The sequence below is a fragment of the Plenodomus lingam genome (assembly GCF_022343315.1).
Source record: "Plenodomus lingam strain CAN1 chromosome Unknown contig_18, whole genome shotgun sequence".
In the NCBI taxonomy this organism is placed as follows: Eukaryota; Fungi; Ascomycota; class Dothideomycetes; order Pleosporales; family Leptosphaeriaceae; genus Plenodomus; species Plenodomus lingam.
In genome coordinates this window covers 288,590-308,056 of record NW_027093935.1, presented here as the reverse complement: position 1 = coordinate 308,056, position 19,467 = coordinate 288,590, and the positions used below count along the sequence as shown (strand labels likewise).

Genomic DNA, 19,467 nt, shown 5'->3' with positions numbered 1-19,467 from the left:
AAAGCGATGTCACTCAGTAGCTGCTAAGGACGCATCAGGTGAGCACTGCTCCTCGCCCTCAATAATACCAGAGCCGTCGCGATCAAGCTGTCACGGGAAAAGAAGAAATCATTGTCAATGGAGAAGCTTTGAATTAGGAGCCACCAAGCAGATACTTACGGCCCGCCATAGTTATTGCCAGCCCTATCGACCAACACTTGTTGACCATTGCTGTGTTTACACAAGCATCTTCAGAGCAACACACTGCGGGCAGGATGCAGAATCAGGAATGCCAACGTACCGATACCAAAAGGGAAAGTCAGTGATTGTAGGATACCGAGGATGAATGACGATCGGTTCATAACTAGTTGTCCAGCGTTGATGCGGGCGCTGTTTGCCGATCAACAGCGGCATGCTCGCTACCGTAATGTACTGGTAGCAAAATGAGATTTTCCAGTCAAACAATTGTTCCATGCTGAGATATTTTTAGACTTTTGGGAATGTCACTGAGTGATTGATGGATGATGACACTAAACTCTGAGAATGGTTTGCATACCACACCATGGTGTGGTTCAATGATGCACTGTTCATTATACTACTTTGAATGCAGCATTGAAGCCTTAGCAGTGTCTCCAGTTCCGCTTCCGTCAATCAGAATAACGTACGAAAGTATCAGTATACACTATCGCAGGGTGCTACGCTACATCATCAACTTTATGTGCCACTGCAGGCTGCCTCGAACCGAGCTTCAGTGCACGTGGCAGCTAACTATACAGCCTTTTGGGAGTGTTTGAAGATGTTCGCCGTCCCTGAGACGCTGAGCATCTTCTGCCCCTATGGCAGCCTCGCTACCACAAGATACCTGTATCGCTACATAGTAAACTCAGGCTCATCCGCGGTGGTGGTAGTCTACATAATCTTACGCTAGACTGTTTTGGGCGATGTAACGTGCTCCTGACGTGCCAAGCCTCCATCCATTTCATGCAACATCTGCAACTTCCAACGTCGCAAGTGTCTCAGAATTCTTCATATCGAGGCGTAGGTTCTCTTTACGGCCTGATGAACCACAAAGTCCACCGCGTGGCGACACGCAACGTCTGTAACCGCACATCATGACATTCTTACTCGTGGGGAAACTCCTGAGCGTGGCAGCGAGGTATGGCTACGCGCTGCTGGTGATCGGTGCATTGAGCTCCAGTGTCATACATGGCATTGACCAAACCTCCAGGCGGAGATTTGGTGCAAGAGGGCAAGTCTAGCCTACGACTTGCGCGCTTAGAAACGCATGTACTGTATGTATGTGTTTGTGTATAAGAAGGCATGACAGCCTGCATCTTAAGTTTCTTATTATCATCAAGCGGTCATCATTCTCTCCGATATTCTCTTCAAACAATCATCCAGCTTGACGCTGTGGATATTCGTTTCTATCATTCTTTGTTGAAATTTACCAGCTGTGCTGTAATCATTGTCCTTCACCACCCACTTCTTGTGTATAAATCTTTGTACCCTCACAACCATCAGTATGCGTTATCAATCAATCGCCATCCTCTCCCTTGCGGCTCTCGTCATCGGTGCTCCCACTTCTATGAAGCGCCAAAACGGCCCCGTGCTAGCGGATACCACCTTCAACGATGTTTCAATTGCTGGTGGCGAGGCTGGTAACGCTGAGTCCGAAGCCCTCGCTGTATTCTCTGCCTTGGACCTTGAGAACCCAGAAAACATCGACCCTGCCGATCTGCAGTTCTTGGAACAAGTCAACAATGTCGCCAATGATGCTGAGAAGGAAGCTTTCAACCCTGCAGTCGAGGCTGCGACTGGTGACGAGGCCGATCAGATCCAGGTGCGTTCCATTCTCAAATCACCCTTGGAATCATCCTTCCGCGTTGCTAACAAATCGACAGAACGGAAAGATCAAGAACAAGGTTCTCAAGCTCATGGCTACCAAGATCCAGCTCGAGGCCGAGCAGGCCCAGGGTGACGACAGTGTTGCCGATAAGCTCGCAGAAGAAACAACGAAGCTGAACAACAATATTGCCACCGACCAGGAGAACGCCGGCCAACCGTCTATCGCTGAACCTTTCGACGCCACCATCTCTGGCGGAGGAAACTAATCCGGCAATTGTGATCAACAAACCGCCACTTTTCATCGACAGAGCAGAGAAAAGGCCTACCCGACGTTCATTGCGAACATCTATGGCAATGCAGAAACAGTTTTACGGTAGTGCAGACATAACTTTGCAAGCACCGTTCATTGTTGTATAGCGTGTGCGAGATATTCCCGCCATATTACTTATACTATATACATTTTCCTCTAACGCACCTACATGATCTCTTACCCGTTTTTTGGCCTCTTTATGTCTTGTGATACTGATTATTTCTTATGTTTACAACTTACCCACCACCTTATCATGCGCATCAGGTAACTTGCCTATCACTGACCAAGGCAGCAGTGCAACGAAGTACCATACGGTCTGATACCGAAGCGCTTAGAAATCATTCATCGGTGTGACCATCGGCTGAATGTTAGAAAGTTGCTGTTCGCTCCAAAGGGAATTAGGACCAAGCGTCTCAAAGTTAGGTTGAGCCATCGCTCACTTCAAGTGTTCAATGTGTGTTAATTGTTCTCGTGTCCGCTTCCTAACCAGCACCTACGTGTTCCGAACGGAGAAGGTATACCACAGGATATCCAAAAAAATCTTGAAAACGTATTATTATTAAGCGAGTTAACGCAAAGCATGCTGCAAATTTGTTACCTCGTGGTTCTATGCACATTCTTTAGCCTGCTCAACGAACGTGACTAAAACGGTATAGCTAGAGCACCCTCGGCAGGCTCAGAGCCCTGAGCGAGTGCTCGTTTAGACTTATAATGATCCAGGGGCGTATATTCGGCGCCACCTTTCGTCTCATGGACTCGCAGATAAGCCTGCCGAAGTTGCAGGGGACTCATGGACTGTTGACCCGCGAACTCTCGACGGGTGATGTCGCAGCTGGGCTGTTCACAGGGATGGCCTACCAGCTTACCTTTGTGAGAAAGAAAGGAAGTCCATTGCTCTATTCTGTTTACCGCAGTAACGCTTGAATCGCCAATGCTCGGTCTGATAGGCAGGTGCTGGTGCGGTCAATGTGTCCCGTGGATTCGAGTCACTGAACTGCTTACCCTCGCGGTGCAACTCGCTAAACTGGTCCCATGTGCTCTTGAGGAACCATTGATCTACCCAGGCTTGAGGAATACTTGCACAGAAGTCAATGGTTTCATCGTTGCGGGATTTGGCCATCAAAGAATCTGCAATCTCGCGGCCATGGATATGAGAATTACGAGGGTAAATCTGCGCGCCGTACATGAACTGCTCCCAGGACTGTCCAGCTTCCGAATATAGGTCCGAACGCAGTATCAGAGGCTCAACAAAATTGCCTGGAGATTTACGGTGACAAAATGTGGTCCATGCATGCGCCACTTCGTGAAGAAGGATTGAAGAAAACCTGAAGTCACTGAGACGCTTGAGACGGGCAGGGTAATCCGCCTGGTTGCTTTGAAGAAGAAACTCGTGAAAGAATTTCATGTTGAACCAAATGGTCGGATAGCAACCATCAGTGACCGCCTTCAAGAAGTTCTTCCTTGCTTTAGGCTTGAGTACTGTTTGATAGCCGTCTTCCGACTCAGGTGCCTTGATATCCTTGAGTACTGTTTCTATGACAGTGAGTTGATCATGATATTTGCCTTCTATGTCTTCGAAGGGTATGAGTTTGCCAACCCACTGAAGGGTCATTGCATCCGCGAGCTTGAGCAGGTCGCGTCGAACGATATCCAAAGCTTCAGCAGTAGTCGAGTACGGGTCATGATTGAGCGTCATAAGTCTTCCGCTCCTAGACCTACCCTTGTGTGCATGTCGTACGTGGGAGAACCATTCCAAGGCACGTGGATTTGTGATCATATTAGTAGCCAAGCGAAGAGAAGGTTCCATTTGCTCACGCACCTCCTCCATAGGGAGAGATGTCATAAATTTGGTGAACATTGGATGGATCTCATTGTCGATGACAGGTCCACGCTTCTCAAATGGTTCTGGACCCTCAGACCCGATATGTTCAACCATAAAGTCGAAATCGAATGGCATCTCTGCAAACTTACCGTCTGTCTTTTGTCCACGAATTTGTTGCAGTCTTGCCTCGGAAAACTCGCTATCAACGCGCCACATTTTGTGCAGCAGGTCTTGCATATAGGGCATTGACCATCCTTTGCCAGTCTCCTCTGGCTCTTCTTGTTTATTAGAAGCTGACATGTTGACTGATTTCGAAAATTTCATACGTCAAAAATGTTCCAATGGTCGTTCTCGATCTTTGGGTTTGATAATGAGGGTTGAGTACAAGACAAAGAAGTTAGGACAAATGTGTCAGGAAAGATGAGTACAAGAAAGATGTAGAATGGTGTAATATACTCCAAGCTCTGGTCTGGAGGGAAAGGAGAAGAGCAATTATTTATGCATGTCGACAGTGAAAGCATGGCACCTGCACAGAGCATTTATCGCAATGCACATTCACAATGCTCTTTGTAACATGTCCCTAAGGTTGCTGGAAAAAGAGTTCGTTGAGAATCTCGTATTCGTTGTGAAAAGCTTCTTTGTCGCATTGTCTGTCCAGTTGTTCACGAAACCGGGTTAATGGCGTAAGCCGATTCTCCTGATAACTGGAAAGACATGGCTGCCCATCATACGGGCAGTCGCGATATATGCTTCCTCCCAACGAGGACTTACAATATAACAATAATCAGAATCAGAATCGATGAGCTAAGGCAGCGTTGCTGAAAGTGTTAGATTTGTGTCGATGACATGAAGTCATGCTTGCGAGGTGCAACAAGGGTTTCGCACATGGGTCCTCCAGCTCATGTCGAGTATACATTGGCCCAGTTAGCATTGCCTGACAATGTTTTGATCTGCGAGAGGCTATCTAAGGCACTTATGAAAAATAGCAAAAGGTTGCCCAATGTATATCCAAGTCAAGGGTGAACATCGTTTGCGGCGTCAGCAAGATTGATGCCACATATGACTGGGCGCAGTCTTGATAAGTTCCTCATTTGATTGTGATTTCCCTCCATGAAACGCTTGAGGTCGTCCTCAGGACGCCTCTAGAGTGGCTCATCCAGCGTCGCTCAGCGGCTCAAATAAATCGGGTTCGTTCATCCAGATGTTCTCAGTCATATTCTGAAGATAGAACTGTGATAACAGGTACTCTTAAGCGTTCAGAACTGACACTGTGAGAATGATTTGATCAATTGAATGTGCCTGTTATTCGTGAAGCGTAGAACATCTCCACGTAAGAGTAGCCCAGCAAGTTTTTGATGACGTCGTATACTAATGTAGCCCATATTTGATACAGGACTCAATTCGGCTTATTGTCGAGGGGGGTATCATAAAGACAATGAGTGTACAGCATCACAGTTTGGCCTTGACAGGTGCAAACGTACTACCTTGGTCAACCCCCAGTGCCGCGACGAGTTGGTCGACCCATTCTAGAACCCAAGTGCAACCCTCGTCACTCCCGAGCCATTTGATTCCCTCCTTTTCACCCGCTTCGGGCTCTTGCTTCCATGTGCCGTCTTCCCACGCCTTCCTTAAGCCAAAGACGTGGCTGAGGACTTGGGGCCCGACCCCTTGCTGCGCCCGCAGACATGTAATTGCGATTAAACTGGTGGAGATACGACCGACAGTAGCCCCACTCTTGCGTGGAGGATCCGTGAACAGACCACCATACTCATTATTGATGATGAATACGGGTAAATCTGGGTGTGCATCGCCCAGCTTCTGCTCTAGTTTGGTCTCAAGAGGTCTGTATATAGCATTCCACAATGCTCGCCCACGCTTGTTGATCGACTCGATGTTCGAAGGTTCCGGAAAACGGGTTGGCTGGGTATTGAGGGAGGAGGCGATGGAGGCCGGCAACGCTGCACGGAAGGCATTGAGCATGTTTATAGTGCGTGGGATCTGAAATGTTTGATTAGCGGTTGGCTGAGACACAATAACACAAACAGCATACGCCATTGAAACCTATGCACTTGAGACCAGTCTCACGCATGAACTCGGCAATCGCAACACCCTCACTTTCTGGCTTGGACTGGCTTGCTGTGGTGTACAATACAGCCATGGATTCTGGTGAGTTCATCGTCATTGTAGCAGCAGTGGTGATGGCCAGCCATGACGGCCGTCCCAGCCTGTGCGCGGTCGCATCCTCCGCTATTCTACTATACAGTGCTTGTATACCAGGAGGAGCTGGAGCTGGACCTGGCCGTGAATGCGCAGCGTTGATGAGTGATTTGAGGCTTGGGGAAAGCTTTGACATGGTGATTGTGTGCAGTCCTCAAAGTACGGTACCGTGTGTAGGAATGTTGGATACGGAAATTTGTGTAGTGAAAGATCAAATCCGCTGGGTAATATTCTTTGAGAAGCCGAGTTGATCCCAATTACCAAACAGTTTGCAAGTCAATCCTACGAGAGATGTATGGAAATAGAAGGGTGAAGAGAGATTGCATGCAAGGTTGATGTCCAGGATGTACGGTACCTAGGCTTCAGCTCTTTCCGAGGCTTTCGGAACCAGTTCAACCACCGTCGCTTCAACCTCCCCCAAGGTGATTGATTACTCATCTTAACACGGTACATGTTGGGTAGGGGTGGTAGGAGCTCTGGGTTGGGGTTGGGTAGGGGTACGGTCTTACAGAGCTCCTACCACCCCTACCCAACCCCAACCCAGAGCTCCTACCACCCCTACCTAACCCTAGCCTAGAGCTCCTACTACCCCTACCTAACCCCTACCTAGGGTTAATATAACCCCTACCTAACCCCTACCTAGGGTTAATGTGACCCCTACTAAACGCTAACTAAGTAGCAAAATTATTTAATAGGGTTAGGGTTAGGTAGTGTTATAGGTTGCGCTAGGTTATAAATAGGGTCTTGTAATAGGTAGGCGCCGTACCTATAAAATAAATACTACTATAGAAATTTAGATTACTAAGCTTAGGAATAATTTAGGAGATAGATTATTAGATTATATCTATGTTAGAGGAGGGATAACAACTAGATCACGGAGCATCTTAATCCTAATTAATCCTAATTAATCCTAGTTAATACCTATGTATAACCTACTATCTAATTAACTACTAGCTTAGTGCTAAGTATTATAGACTAGCCTTAAGGGAGAATACAATAAGCGTTAATAATAGTATTTAGTATCTTAAAGGAAAGGTAAGCCCTCTATGCCTTTTTATAGGTGTGTAGCGTGTTTACTTAGTAGTAGTGTTAGACTTAGTCTATCTTATATTAGGCCTAGGGTTAGGTATAAGCCTAAGCCCTTTATATACCCCTAACCTTCCCTATAAACTGTTATAAAATTATCTTTTTAGGGGTTTAGGGTTATATCTTTATCCTCTATAATCTATATTAGGCTTTATTAATATATATTTTAGGTTTTAATATTATATCTTTATATTCTATCCTAATTTATAATAGGCCTATATATAAAGTAGTATAAGCGTGTAGCGTCTATATACTTATTTTAGCACCCTACTATAAAAGTTCTAATATAGCTATCCTACCTTACTATAAACTTCCTAAATATACTTTATTATACTATAGATTTTCCCTACTAATTAGTCTTTTCTCTACTCTTTTTCTATCTATCTAGCCTATATAGCCTCTATTATATCCTTATATACTACTACTAGTTATAATAACTTAGGTAGGTAGGGTATCTAAAAGGTATCCTATATAACTTAAAGGCATATAGGAGTGCGCGTCTGTATAGAAAAGGATAAGATTCCTACACCTATAGGTCTTGTACAAAAGGACAAGAAGAATATACCTATCCTAACTATAGGCAAGCTGTTCTCTATATATATTAGTAAGTTAGGCCTTTATTAGGCCTAACTTAGTATAGAATAATAGGCAGGTAATTCTGCCTTATTATTACACTACCCCCTCCTATAGAAAAAGGATAGTCCCTATCCTTAGGATTAGGTTTAGATCTCTTATTAAAGAAAAGCTCTTATAAAATAAATTTCCCTTTACCTCTACCTTTACCTTTACTTTATATTCCTAGGGTATAGACCCCTATCCTTAGCCTGCCTATAACTAGCCCTCTACCTACTAACTTTCTTATTCCTATATCCCTAATTTTTTAATTATTTAACCTAATCTATCTAAAATTAAGTAAGTATTTAATCTATATAATTAAGTAGTTACTAATCTAAATTAGAACCTTTAGCTATACTAGTACTAGTACTACTAGAAGTCCTACCTATTACTTATCGCGCTCTCTATATAAGAGCTATTAGGGCTCTAGCTAGGGGCAAGTTTAATAACTTTAACTTTAAGTTAAAGAATTCTAAGAAGTGCTAGTACTATATCTCCTAGAATAAGTATTGCAATCTAGTAAGTATCTAAGTCTAATAGGGTTCCTTTACTAATTGTGAAATTTTGGATTACTAAGGTTAGGAATGATTTGGGAGATGGATTATTAGATTATATCTACTACGATCGGACTTATATATATAGAGCTTTAGCTACCCTTACTAGAAGGTAAATAATTAGTAAACCTTCCTTACTAGAGCTCCTGCTTTTTATTAGGCACTTGGCAGTAAGCTAGCAGTTAATTAGATAGTAGGTTATACAGGGGTATTAATTAGGATTAATTAGATTAAGATACTCTATAATCTAGTTAATATCCCTCCTATAACACACCTTCTAGGTATAGGTAGATCTTTTATTGTTATTGTGGTTACGCTTATAGTTAGTAGGTAGTGTGGCTAATTAGAGCGTTGTATATCTAAAGGGTTAAATTAGCTTACCCTTTAGATACTAACTAGCGCGCCTTCCTTATTTAGCCTGCGCTTGCGCGCGTAGATATTGTCTAGATAGAGCTCTATAACTCTATCTACCTAACTATAATCTTTACTATAGCTTAAGTTATAAGATTATATAACCCTAAAGATCTAAACTATACTTATATCCCTACTAACCTATCTTAGTTAAAGTTAAAAACTACTACTTGCGCTTACTCTACCTACGCTGCCCTTATTACCTCCTACGTAGCTAAAGCTATAGTTGCTAAAGCTACTACTACTAAAGAAGAGCGTGCTACTACTAAGCGAAAGGCTATTATAGAGTATATAGTAGCTAAGTATATAGCTACTACTACTATAGCTAAGATTATAAAGCTAAGGTAAGGCGCTTCTACTCTAGCTCCTACTACTCTAGCTCTAACTTTAGCTCCTGCTCCCCCCTAGACCCCGCCTAAGGCCCCTACTCCTACGCCTGCTCCCTCTCTAGCTCCTAAGGAGACCCTAAGATCCTCCTACTATAGAGAGTCTAGTATTTGTCGTGCTAAAACTTATCTAAACTATCTACGCTTAGCGCTCTTTAATAAGTCTAATAGTAAGTGCTATAACTCTTCTAGTAGGGGGACTTAGTACTAGTAGTACTTCTCTAGGTATAGCTATATCCTAATATATATAATCTATACAAGAATTTTTCTTTTATAACACTTTTAGCAAGATCTTATACTAATAAACTAATTAATAGCCCTAAGCTTACCTAATACTCTATACTATCCTTCCTAGCAAGGAAGCAGGCAGGTAAGAGCTAAGACCTTCTTAAGGATAAGAAGCAAAGGGTCTTAGTGCTCCTTAAGGAGAGTAAGGCTAAATAGCAGGAGCTAGTAAAAGCTACTACTACTACTGCCAAGCTTGCGCGCAAGGCTGCTTCTATAGCTAAGGGCGCCTAGAGCTCCTTATTAGAAGATAAAGACTCTAGCTCCTCTAAGGTTCCCCCTATAGATCCTAGGGTAGGGTAACCTAGGCGGCTCCCTATAGACTCTAAGGCACGCTTTGCGCGCGTAATAGAGCTCCTTAGGGAAGCTACCTAGTTAATAATAGAGAGGTAGGCTATAGTTAGTTATTTTTATATTATATATTAATAGATCTTATATACTACCTTACTTTAATTAACGCTATATAATATATACTCTGCTATTATATAACTTTAGGTGCTCCCTAAACCTTATAAATTATTATACTATTAGGTTTTTAGTAAGCCTATTAGCTAGTATATTACTAGTAGGTAGGTAGGTAATATAGAAAGATCCTTTTATATACTCTTGCCTAAGCTACATGTTTTAAATATCTATATAGCGTAGCTTAGTGGTGATCCTTTTATTATTGCCTACTATTAACCTAATAGTTTGTTAATTATTATAATTAATTATCTAGGTAGTATCTAAAGTAAGGTGTATTTTAGTTAAAAAGCGTTTTAACGCTATTGCTTCTTTGCTTACTTGCTTAAGCGCAAGGAGCTCTGCCTTAGTAGTTAAAGTAGTAATAGTTAATTATTAAGCTGCCTTCTAAATAATAGGTCCTCTAAAGAGCGTGATTAGGTATCTATATAATGATCGCTAAGTATTAATATTATTAGCAAATAACGTATTACTATATATTATAAGCTTATTAGGATCCCTATTCCTATATTAGATTAATTAGTATTAAGTTTAGTATAGATAGATGATTACTTGATTAACTGCATTAAAGTGTTGTTTAGATAGGTTAGTAAGGTATTAGGAGAGCTAGGAGGCTATATAGGCAATATTAGGGCGCACTATAATTAAGGTGTAAAGGATTAATCTAACGCGCTCCTAATAGTCCTTAATCTCCTTTTTAGTGGCTTCTCTAGTGCTCTTTTTAATATCTTTACTTAATAGTAGTGTAGTAGGGAATTTTCCTGTCTTTACTAGATTAAATTTCTTTGCAATCTTGTTAATGTATTTATTATAAATAAGCGTTATTATCTATCTCTTTCTATCCTAGATTACTCTTACCCCTAGAAACTAGCTTACAGGTCGCTTCTCTTCTATAGTATATCTTTGCTTTAGAGCTTAGATAACTTTGTAAGCTTAGCTTGCGTAGTTTTAGTAATAGAGCGATAGGATATTGTCTATATAGAATATTAACAAGATACTGCAATCTCTATTAAAGAATAGGCATGGCTCCTCTTTAGAAGTAATAAGCTTATTTTCTTAGAGTGTAGTTAAGAGCTTGTTATACTATAATAATAGTAAGTCTTTTAATCTATATAGAGCTTGTTTAAGCTTAACGCACTTCCTAGGTATTTAATATCCTTTAGGTAGCTCGCAGATAACTATAGGGTGTTAATCCCTTAAGGCGTTAAGGAAAGCTCTAACAACGTTATATTAATATATCTTAAGGTTAAACTTAGCTCTAATAGCTATTGCAGTCCTAAAGGTTTAAGCTGCTAGGGTAGCTGCGTAGGTTGAATAAATTGAGTTAGTAAGCTATAGATCTCCTCTTACTACTATCCTTGCTTTGCACTTAATTAGGTAACTATCCTAATTAAGCTTATATGTAAACACCTATTTAAGTAGGAGTAGACGCTCTCCTTTAGTTAGCCTATTAATCTCCTCCTAGGTACTAGCTTTTAGCAGAGTATTAATTTCTTTATATGCTACGTCTCTAAATTACTATCCTATTTAGTAGTTATAGAGATCCTTCTATTATTTTAGCTCTTTTTGTAGAGCGTCCTAGTGCGTATTCCTTTTAGGGTTTTTAGGAGATTTGCTCCCTATTGCTGCTATAATTATAGCGTAGATTATAGCGTTTAGTTTAGGATATATTAAAAGATTGTGCAAGGGATTTCTAATTAGATCTATATCTAATAGATCTATTACTATATACATCCCTACACTTGTGGATCCTCCTAGTAGTTTATTAGGGTCCTGTCCCTAAGCTTGCTTACTAACACGCGTTAGTAGTAGTCCTTTAACTTGCAGTTTTCTGCTTCTTCTAGGAGCTCTAGGTGCCGCTTGTGAGGGATCTGCAGGAGATACAGAATCTAGTCCTAAAGCAGGTAGGTAGGAGCTCTGCTTACTACCCCTATAAGAGCTAGATAGGGTGCCCTTACCTATCTCCGTGCTCTTATAGAGTAACCTACTAATAGCACTCTCCCCTCTAGGTCTTTCCTAGGAGCTACCTATTATGGCGTTAAAGTAAGTTAGATTACTACTATCTTAGGTAGTATAACCCTAATCTATAACCTACATAGATCCTTTATCTCCTATACTAAAGTTTAGTTCTAGTGTTAGTTTAGGAGTTTAGAGCCCTGTTAGCTTAGGGGACTTTATATAGATCCTTTATGCTAAGCTAGCTGTGCTTAGTACCTACGCTAGAGGTGTCTGCTTAGGGGGTTGTGAATTACTAGGCTAGCTAGCCTAATTATCTACCTCCTCTAGCTCTACCCTACCCCCTAGCTCCTACGCTAGGTTTAGTCCTCCTTGCTTACTAGACTCCTTATGTTGCTCTGCCGCAATACAAAGCTAATTAAAGATATTAAGCTCTTTATATACTTCTCCTATATTATAGATCTTATCTTTGCTAATAACATTAACTATCTTTTAAGCCTCTAACTATTAAAGCTGCTCTTAATCTTTCTCTTTATAGAAAAGATCTTTATTAAAGGTAATGTTCTGCGTTATAATAATCTAATTAAGTAAGGGGATCTATATCCTATATATATTAGATGCTCTATATCCTACTAGATATCTAATATAACCCTAAGGGTTTACCTTAAAAACCCTCTTATAACGCCTAGCTGCTTAATCTCTATTAAGGGGGTAAGCTTAACAGCCATAGGCGTATATTCCGCTCTAATTAGGGTGGAGATTAGTAGTTACCTCCCTTATCTGCTCTAGTTGCTACTACCTAAAGTATCTAGTAAACTAACAATCTAGCACTTTGTTAGGTAATATTATATTATAAGCATAGGATAGGCTTATATTGTAGAGCTAAGTCGCTGCTTTAACAATTTTAGGCTAGAGCTTTGTTAGTAGGTTAGCACTAATCCTTATTTTAATTGATTTTGTTATAATCTCCTGCCCTACTCTTTCTGCTCCTCTATTAGGTTTATAGGTATATACGGGTAAGCTCTTAATTTTAATACTATTATTAGCTACCTAGATCTAAAAGCAAGATTCACCACGCTAAGAGAGCGTTGCAACGTTGTTATCTTGTATAATCTTAACTATACTAAGCTTATATTAGTTAAGTATTAAGCTCTTAAAATTTTTAAACACCTATATAATCTTATTAAGGTTTTTAGCTTATAGTAGATAGGTATAAAGCTTTCCTAAGTAGTTGCACTTTAATACTAAGATCTATTACTTGTAAGCTATACCTGTTAGCATGTTAAATAGATCCTATAATACCTAGTAGTATAGATGTAGTAATCTTTCCCTTAGTTATCTTAATATAACCTGTTAGGCATGTGTAATAGCGCAGTGCTCGCATTTGCTCCTAGGAGTTCCTTTAATCCTAACGTTTATAGCTAACTTAACTAGAGCTTTAAGTGCCTTAGGTCCTAAATAGCCTAATTATTAGTGCCAAAGCTCCTCACTATCGTGTCTTAGGTAAGTTATCCAGGATTGCTAGGGTTATTTAGGTACTATGCTTTAGATTATTAGATAAGGAGTAGAGGGCTTGTATTCTAGGAAAGTTAAGTTAAACTTGCGCAGTAACTTGGCTAATATAACGCTCTTTTCTAATAATCTAAACTGCAAGGTGGCATCTAGCCTAAGGAACTAAACTCCTGCTTTAAGCAATCAAGCTTCTAATATAATATTCACATAAAAACCTTCTACTAACACCACGTTAGTAAGCACTAAATCTTCTATTTTTAGACCTCTTAGTCTATTAAGAGTATTAGGGATTACTCTAGTCCCTCTGCCTAAGATTAGAAAAGCTTAAGTTCCTGCTTTAACTGTCTTATATTTAACTAATCTAAACAAGCTTTCTTCTAGGTAGCTTATATTATTAACTAGGTGCACTACACCCCTGTTGTTAAAGATAGTGCTCTTTAATAGAGCGTAAGCTTTAAAGTCTATAGTTAAATAGATCCTATTTGTTTTCTCCGCTATTAATAGAGGGTTAATTAGTGCCGCCTAGATACTGCCTAGATAGGTAATCGTGCTTGCCTCACTACTATAATCTTGATTGATAGGATAGGACTTAATTAGAGCTTTTCTTAACTCTTTGAATTTTAGATTCCTATTAATCTTTTTCTTAATCTCTAATTATTAAGTAGTAGTAAGCTTGTTACTTGTATTAGTCTAAGCTTTAATAACGTTTTTATATTTAGGAGGTTTCTATAGGTAAGATCTACCACATAGGCATAAAGACTCCTTCTTAGGTTAATTAGAAGGTGGAGCTCCTATTATTGCAAACACTCTAGGACCCTTAGAGCTTAATCTTATGTTGTTCTCTTAAAGAAGTAATAAATAGATCTTAGCAACCTGCGGGAGGTTATAAGTTAGCTCTCCTATTACTAACTTTTTAATAATCCTTTAAAATATAGTTTAACCCTAATCTAGTAAGATCCTAGCAGATAGAGCTTTAAGATAATCCTGTACTGCGAGCTATCCTTTAATATTAGGAACGTTGTATACCTTAGCTCGCGTATATAGGATTGTCTACTCCTTCTACTAGTAATTAGCGTCTTAGCTACTTATCTTTGCCTTAGCAAGATAAGCTTTGTACTACGATCTTGCTAGTGTTGCAGCACTTAAGTTAGTTAGCGCTAGGTTGTTGCGGAGCACTTAGATAAGTGCTTAGAGGGTTACTCTTCCTTAATTAATAAGCTCTATATAGGCTAGGGTAAGGATCCCTTAATCTACTATGTTATTAACCTATGTAAAGAGGTTCTAGATTGCTAATAACTTTAATACCTAATCTAATAAGCAGGCTTAGTACTAAGCTATTTAGAGCTTGTACTGCTTGCTTGTTGTGTTAGATAGCGCAATATCTGTTAGCATGTTAGGCTTAATAGGTTTATTCTTAAAGTGGTTTTTAGCATCTAGAGCCTTAGGGTCTACCTCTACCTAGATCCCTTTAGTTAGGGCATGGTATCTGAATTAAATGTACTAGGTAGGCTAGTTAGTTAATCTAGTAAGTAGGATATCCCCCTTTAGGATTTAGTCGCTTATAGTAGAAGAGTAATAAGTAAGCTTTTGCTTAAGAAATAGTATAAAGAGTAAAGCTTGCTAGCTTAGTGTCTAAGTTAAACAATACGCTTAAATAGATAGGACAATCTTTAATAAGGTAAAGCGCGAACCAGGCTTATAACTGTGGAAATTTAGATTACTAAGGTTAGGAATAATTTAGGAGATAGATTATTAGATTATATCTACTACGATCAGACTTATATATATAGAGCTTCAGCTACCCTTACTAGAAGGTAAATAATTAGTAAACCTTCCTTACCAGAGCTCCTGCTTTTTGTTAGGCACTTGGCAGTGAGCTGGCAGTTGATCAGATAGTGGGTCATACAGGGGTATTGATCGGGATTGATCGGATCAAGATGCTCCGTGATCCGGTTGATATCCCTCCTGCAACACTAATTCTAGTAGATTCCTTCCTTTATTAGCTAAGCGTACTCCGCCCTTAGGGGTGCTCTATATAAGTTCTATAGCCTAGTAGCAAACCCTGCTAAAGGGGATAAGGATAAGGAAGCTATAGTTACTTATTAGAAGGATATTAAATTATTAAAATACTAAGGAACTCTAGGCTACTAAGGAATATATATAAGAGCACCTATAGAAAGGTTTTATTAAGACTAGTTAGAGCCTATTTACCTCTCCTATCCTATATATTAAGAAGCTAAATAGAGGCCTTAGGATATGTATAGATTACTATAAGCTTAATAGCTTAATATAAAAGGACGTGTATCTAATACCCTATATAGATAATCTATTATCCTAGCTAGCTAAACTAAAAATATTTATAAAGCTAGATATTTTTACTACCTTTAATAAGATCTAAATAGACCCTAACTTAGAGGAGTACACTACTTTCTATACTAGGTATAGTGCCTATAAATACAAAGTCCTACTATTTAGGCTATATAATAGACCTATAACCTATTAGCGCTATATAAATAATATACTAATAGATTACTTAGATAACTTCTATATCGCCTATCTAGATAATATCCTTATCTACTCTAAAGACCTTGCTACTTACAAGGACTATATTTAAAAAGTCCTTAAGCGTCTTTATTCTACTAGATTATAGGCTAATATTAAGAAAAGCAAATTCTATATAACCTATACCTATTACCTTAGATATATCCTTACTAACAAAGGCTTAGAGGTAGATCCTAATAAGGTTAAAGTACTCTAAAACTAGTCCGCTCCTAAGATAATAACTAGAGTAAAGTCCTTCCTAGGATTTACTAGATTCTACTAGCAATTTGTAGAAAACCTCTCTAAGATAGCTAAGCCCTTAACTACTCTCTAGAGCCCTGCTACCCTATTTATATAGACTTTAGAATACTAATAAGCCTTTAACTAGCTTAGGAATGCCCTACTAGTAATCCTAAGCCTAGCTTACTTCTATCCTAAATATCCTCTAAAACTAGAGATAGACGCCTCTAATAGAGTTATTATAGCTATCCTCTTATAGGAGTATCCTAATAGGAAATAGTACCTTATATCCTTCTTTAGTTAGGCCCTTACTAGTTCTAAACTTAACTAGAAAATCTATAATAAAGAATTGTTTGCAATAATCTGCGCCTTTAAGAAATAGCGTGCTAACCTAACTAGTACTTAGCACCTTATTAGAGTTTACACAGACTACTAGGCACTAGAGTACTTTATATCTACTAAAGTCCTTAGTGCTAGGCAAGCTAGATAGCTAGAGGTTATAAGTCCCTTTAACTTCTAAATTAAGTATACTCCTAGATCTTATAACGCCTAAGCTAATATCCTAAGTAGAAGGGAATAGGATATAATTAACCTTAAGACTACTTAAAGGGATAATTACTTATAAGTAATAATTACCCTAGATAGGTTACACCCCTAGATTAACTCTAACTTAGCGCAAGACTACCTAGCTAAGCGTTCCTTACTAATCCTTGCTTTAATTATAGTAGTTTAGAACCCTATAACTCTTAGATCCCTAGAACTTATTAAAACTCTTCTTTAAGAAAATTAGTACTTATTCCTAATAGAAAGATAAGAGTTACCTAAGCACTATTAGATAGAAAATAGACTCCTTCTCTACTAGGATTAACTTTGCGTGCCTGCTAGATTAGTCCTATGCACTAGACTAATTTATAAGGCTTATAATTAAGTGTCTACTACCTACCTATTAGCTACTAAAACCTATTAAATTCTAGCCTAATATTACTACTAGAAAGGTATAGAGACTACCTATAAACGCTATATTTAGAATTGTATCCTGTGTAGGAGAGGGCACCTAAGATAATACTAACTTCTAGGCATATTACACCCCCTTCCTATCCCTAGTCTACTAATATAGCACCTGTGCATTAATTTTAAGGATTTTCCCTAGAATTAACGTAGTTATAATTAGATTATAGTTATTATTAATCGCCTATTAAAGCAAGCTATTACTATCCCTTGCTACAAAACTATAGACGCCTAAGGTATAGCTACCTTATTTATATAGTAGGTGTACTAATTTAGACACACTCTAGATACTATTATTTCTAATTAAGGCCCTTAGTTTATATCTAGTTTCTAGTCTAAGTTCTATTAGATTATAGGCACTAAGGTTAAGCTCTCTACTACCTACTATAAATAAATTAATAGATAAACTAAGATTATAAACAAGTATATTAATTAGAGACTAAGGCCTTTTATATCCTATTACTAGGATAACTAGAGTAAGCTACTACCTATAATAGACTGTGCCTAAAGTACTCTACTATATTTATCTATTAGTATAGCTCTATATTAGCTTCTCTTTAGCTCCCTACTAAAGCAAAGTTAGTATTAGAAACTAGAAAAGACCCTATCTACTATACTAGAGAAACTAAACTATAAGGACGCCTTATCCCTTGCTACTTAGATACATAATATATAGAAGATTACTAAAGAAAATATAGAAAGAGCTTAGGACTAAATACGCTCTACTACTAATTACTATTACTATCTAGTTAACTAGAAGGTTAGTAACTATATTTATTTATCTACTACTAATCTTGCTATTTTACAACCTAGCTAAAAACTATATAAACGCTAGGAAGGTCCCTTTAAGGTATTAGAATAAGTAGGAAACGTGTATTGCCTCTAATTACTACCTAGTTCTAAGATTTATAATGTTTTCTCTTATAATATACTATACAAAGATCCCTAAGACCTATTACCTAGATAAGAGGCTCTAAAACCCCCTAGTACCCCTATATAAGGTATAGAGGAATAAGAGGTAGAAGAAATCCTAGCTAGCAAATTATATTAATCTAAGCTATAATATAAGGTTAAGTAGGTTAGATATAATCTTAATCCTATTTAGTATCCTACCTCTAACCTTATAGGAGCTCCCTATAAATTATAGGTATTCTACTAATAGTATCTAAATTAGCTAGGTCCCTTACGCAGCTTACTAAAATAGATTTAAGCCTAGGAAAAGGGCAAGGAGGATCTAATATTACTTCACAATAATCATGCCTAATATTAGAACTAATTTATATCCTATTTAGCTATATATTATACTATTAACTACTATCTATTACTATTATTCTTGTTACTATTTATTATTATATCCTATTTAGAACTATGCTAGAACCCTTAAGGTTCCTAGGATACTACCCCTAGGAAACCTCTTTATTCTATATCTATCTCTCTATTAGAACCTAGTTTAGACTCTATATTAGCTAAGATAGTGCCTAGAACAAGGTTCTTAGCTAGCTTCTAGATAACTAGTGCAGCAGGTTTAGGAGTAGGTGCAGGAGTAGGTGTAGGAGCTAGAACTAATTTAGACGCCTTCTTGTTAAGCGCCTTTATCTTAGCCTATACTATAAAGGTTACCTCCTAATTTAGTGCTATTTCCTTCTTAAGTTTATTAATAGCCCTTATTAAGCCCCTAACTACTAAGACTATCTTATAAATACTATTCTAAAGCTAATATAAATTAGATATAGTAGTATAATATATAGCTATAAGGATCTTAGTAGCTTCTATACCTTTAGTCTAAGTATTAGTAAAGTAACGCACTTAGCTAGGTTTTAGGTGGCTTCTTAAATAGTAGCCTTAAACTGCTTAATATCCTTCTAATAGGCAACCACAGCTTCCTTATCCTTATCCCCTTTAGTAGGGTTTGCTACTAGGCTATAGAACTTATCTAGAGCACCCCTAAGGGCAGAGTACGCTTAGCTAATAAAGGAAGGAATCTACTAGAATTAGTAAAGGAACCCTATTAGACTTAGATACTTACTAGATTGCAATACTTATTCTAGGAGATATAGTACTAGCACTTCTTAGAATTCTTTAACTTAAAGTTAAAGTTATTAAACTTGCCCCTAGCTAGAGCCCTAATAGCTCTTATATAGAGAGCGCGATAAGTAATAGGTAGGACTCCTAGTAGTACTAGTACTAGTATAGCTAAAGGTTCTAATTTAGATTAGTAACTACTTAATTATATAGATT

The 19,467-nt window shown here is 38.6% G+C and overlaps 3 protein-coding genes across 3 annotated transcripts; 1 reads left to right on the top strand and 2 right to left on the bottom strand.

Moving 5' to 3' along the window:
* The first annotated feature begins 1,009 nt into the window (after positions 1-1,009).
* On the top strand, positions 1,010-2,298 carry IAQ61_003530 (uncharacterized protein). The gene is made up of 2 exons (XM_066096003.1): positions 1,010-1,819; positions 1,881-2,298. Exons 1-2 carry the CDS (start codon positions 1,502-1,504, stop codon positions 2,088-2,090), a joined length of 528 nt encoding a protein of 175 aa, XP_065953879.1. The 5' UTR covers positions 1,010-1,501; the 3' UTR covers positions 2,091-2,298.
* Positions 2,299-2,776: 478 nt separating this feature from the next.
* On the bottom strand, positions 2,777-4,261 carry IAQ61_003529 (uncharacterized protein; the record flags this gene model as incomplete). Its single annotated transcript, XM_003837030.2, has 2 exons — positions 3,001-4,261; positions 2,777-2,966 (listed from the first exon to the last, which is right to left on the bottom strand). The coding sequence occupies exons 1-2, from the start codon at positions 4,254-4,256 to the stop codon at positions 2,777-2,779; spliced, it is 1,446 nt and encodes a 481-aa protein (XP_003837078.2). The 5' UTR covers positions 4,257-4,261.
* A 1,144-nt stretch (positions 4,262-5,405) lies between these two features.
* Positions 5,406-6,309, bottom strand: ALG3_2 (dolichyl-P-Man:Man(5)GlcNAc(2)-PP-dolichol alpha-1,3-mannosyltransferase; the record flags this gene model as incomplete). The annotated part of the gene is made up of 2 exons (XM_003837029.1): positions 5,406-5,954; positions 6,007-6,309. 2 exons carry the CDS (start codon positions 6,307-6,309, stop codon positions 5,406-5,408), a joined length of 852 nt encoding a protein of 283 aa, XP_003837077.1.
* Between the last annotated feature and the right edge of the window lie 13,158 nt (positions 6,310-19,467).

Excerpts from the sequence above, each read along its gene's own strand:
- IAQ61_003530 (XM_066096003.1), top strand. The coding sequence starts at position 1,502 with ATGCGTTATCAATCAATCGCCATCCTCTCCCTTGCGGCTCTCGTCATC. Across the intron at positions 1,820-1,880 it reads ACGAGGCCGATCAGATCCAG|AACGGAAAGATCAAGAACAA; the intron begins GTGCGTTCCATT and ends ACAAATCGACAG.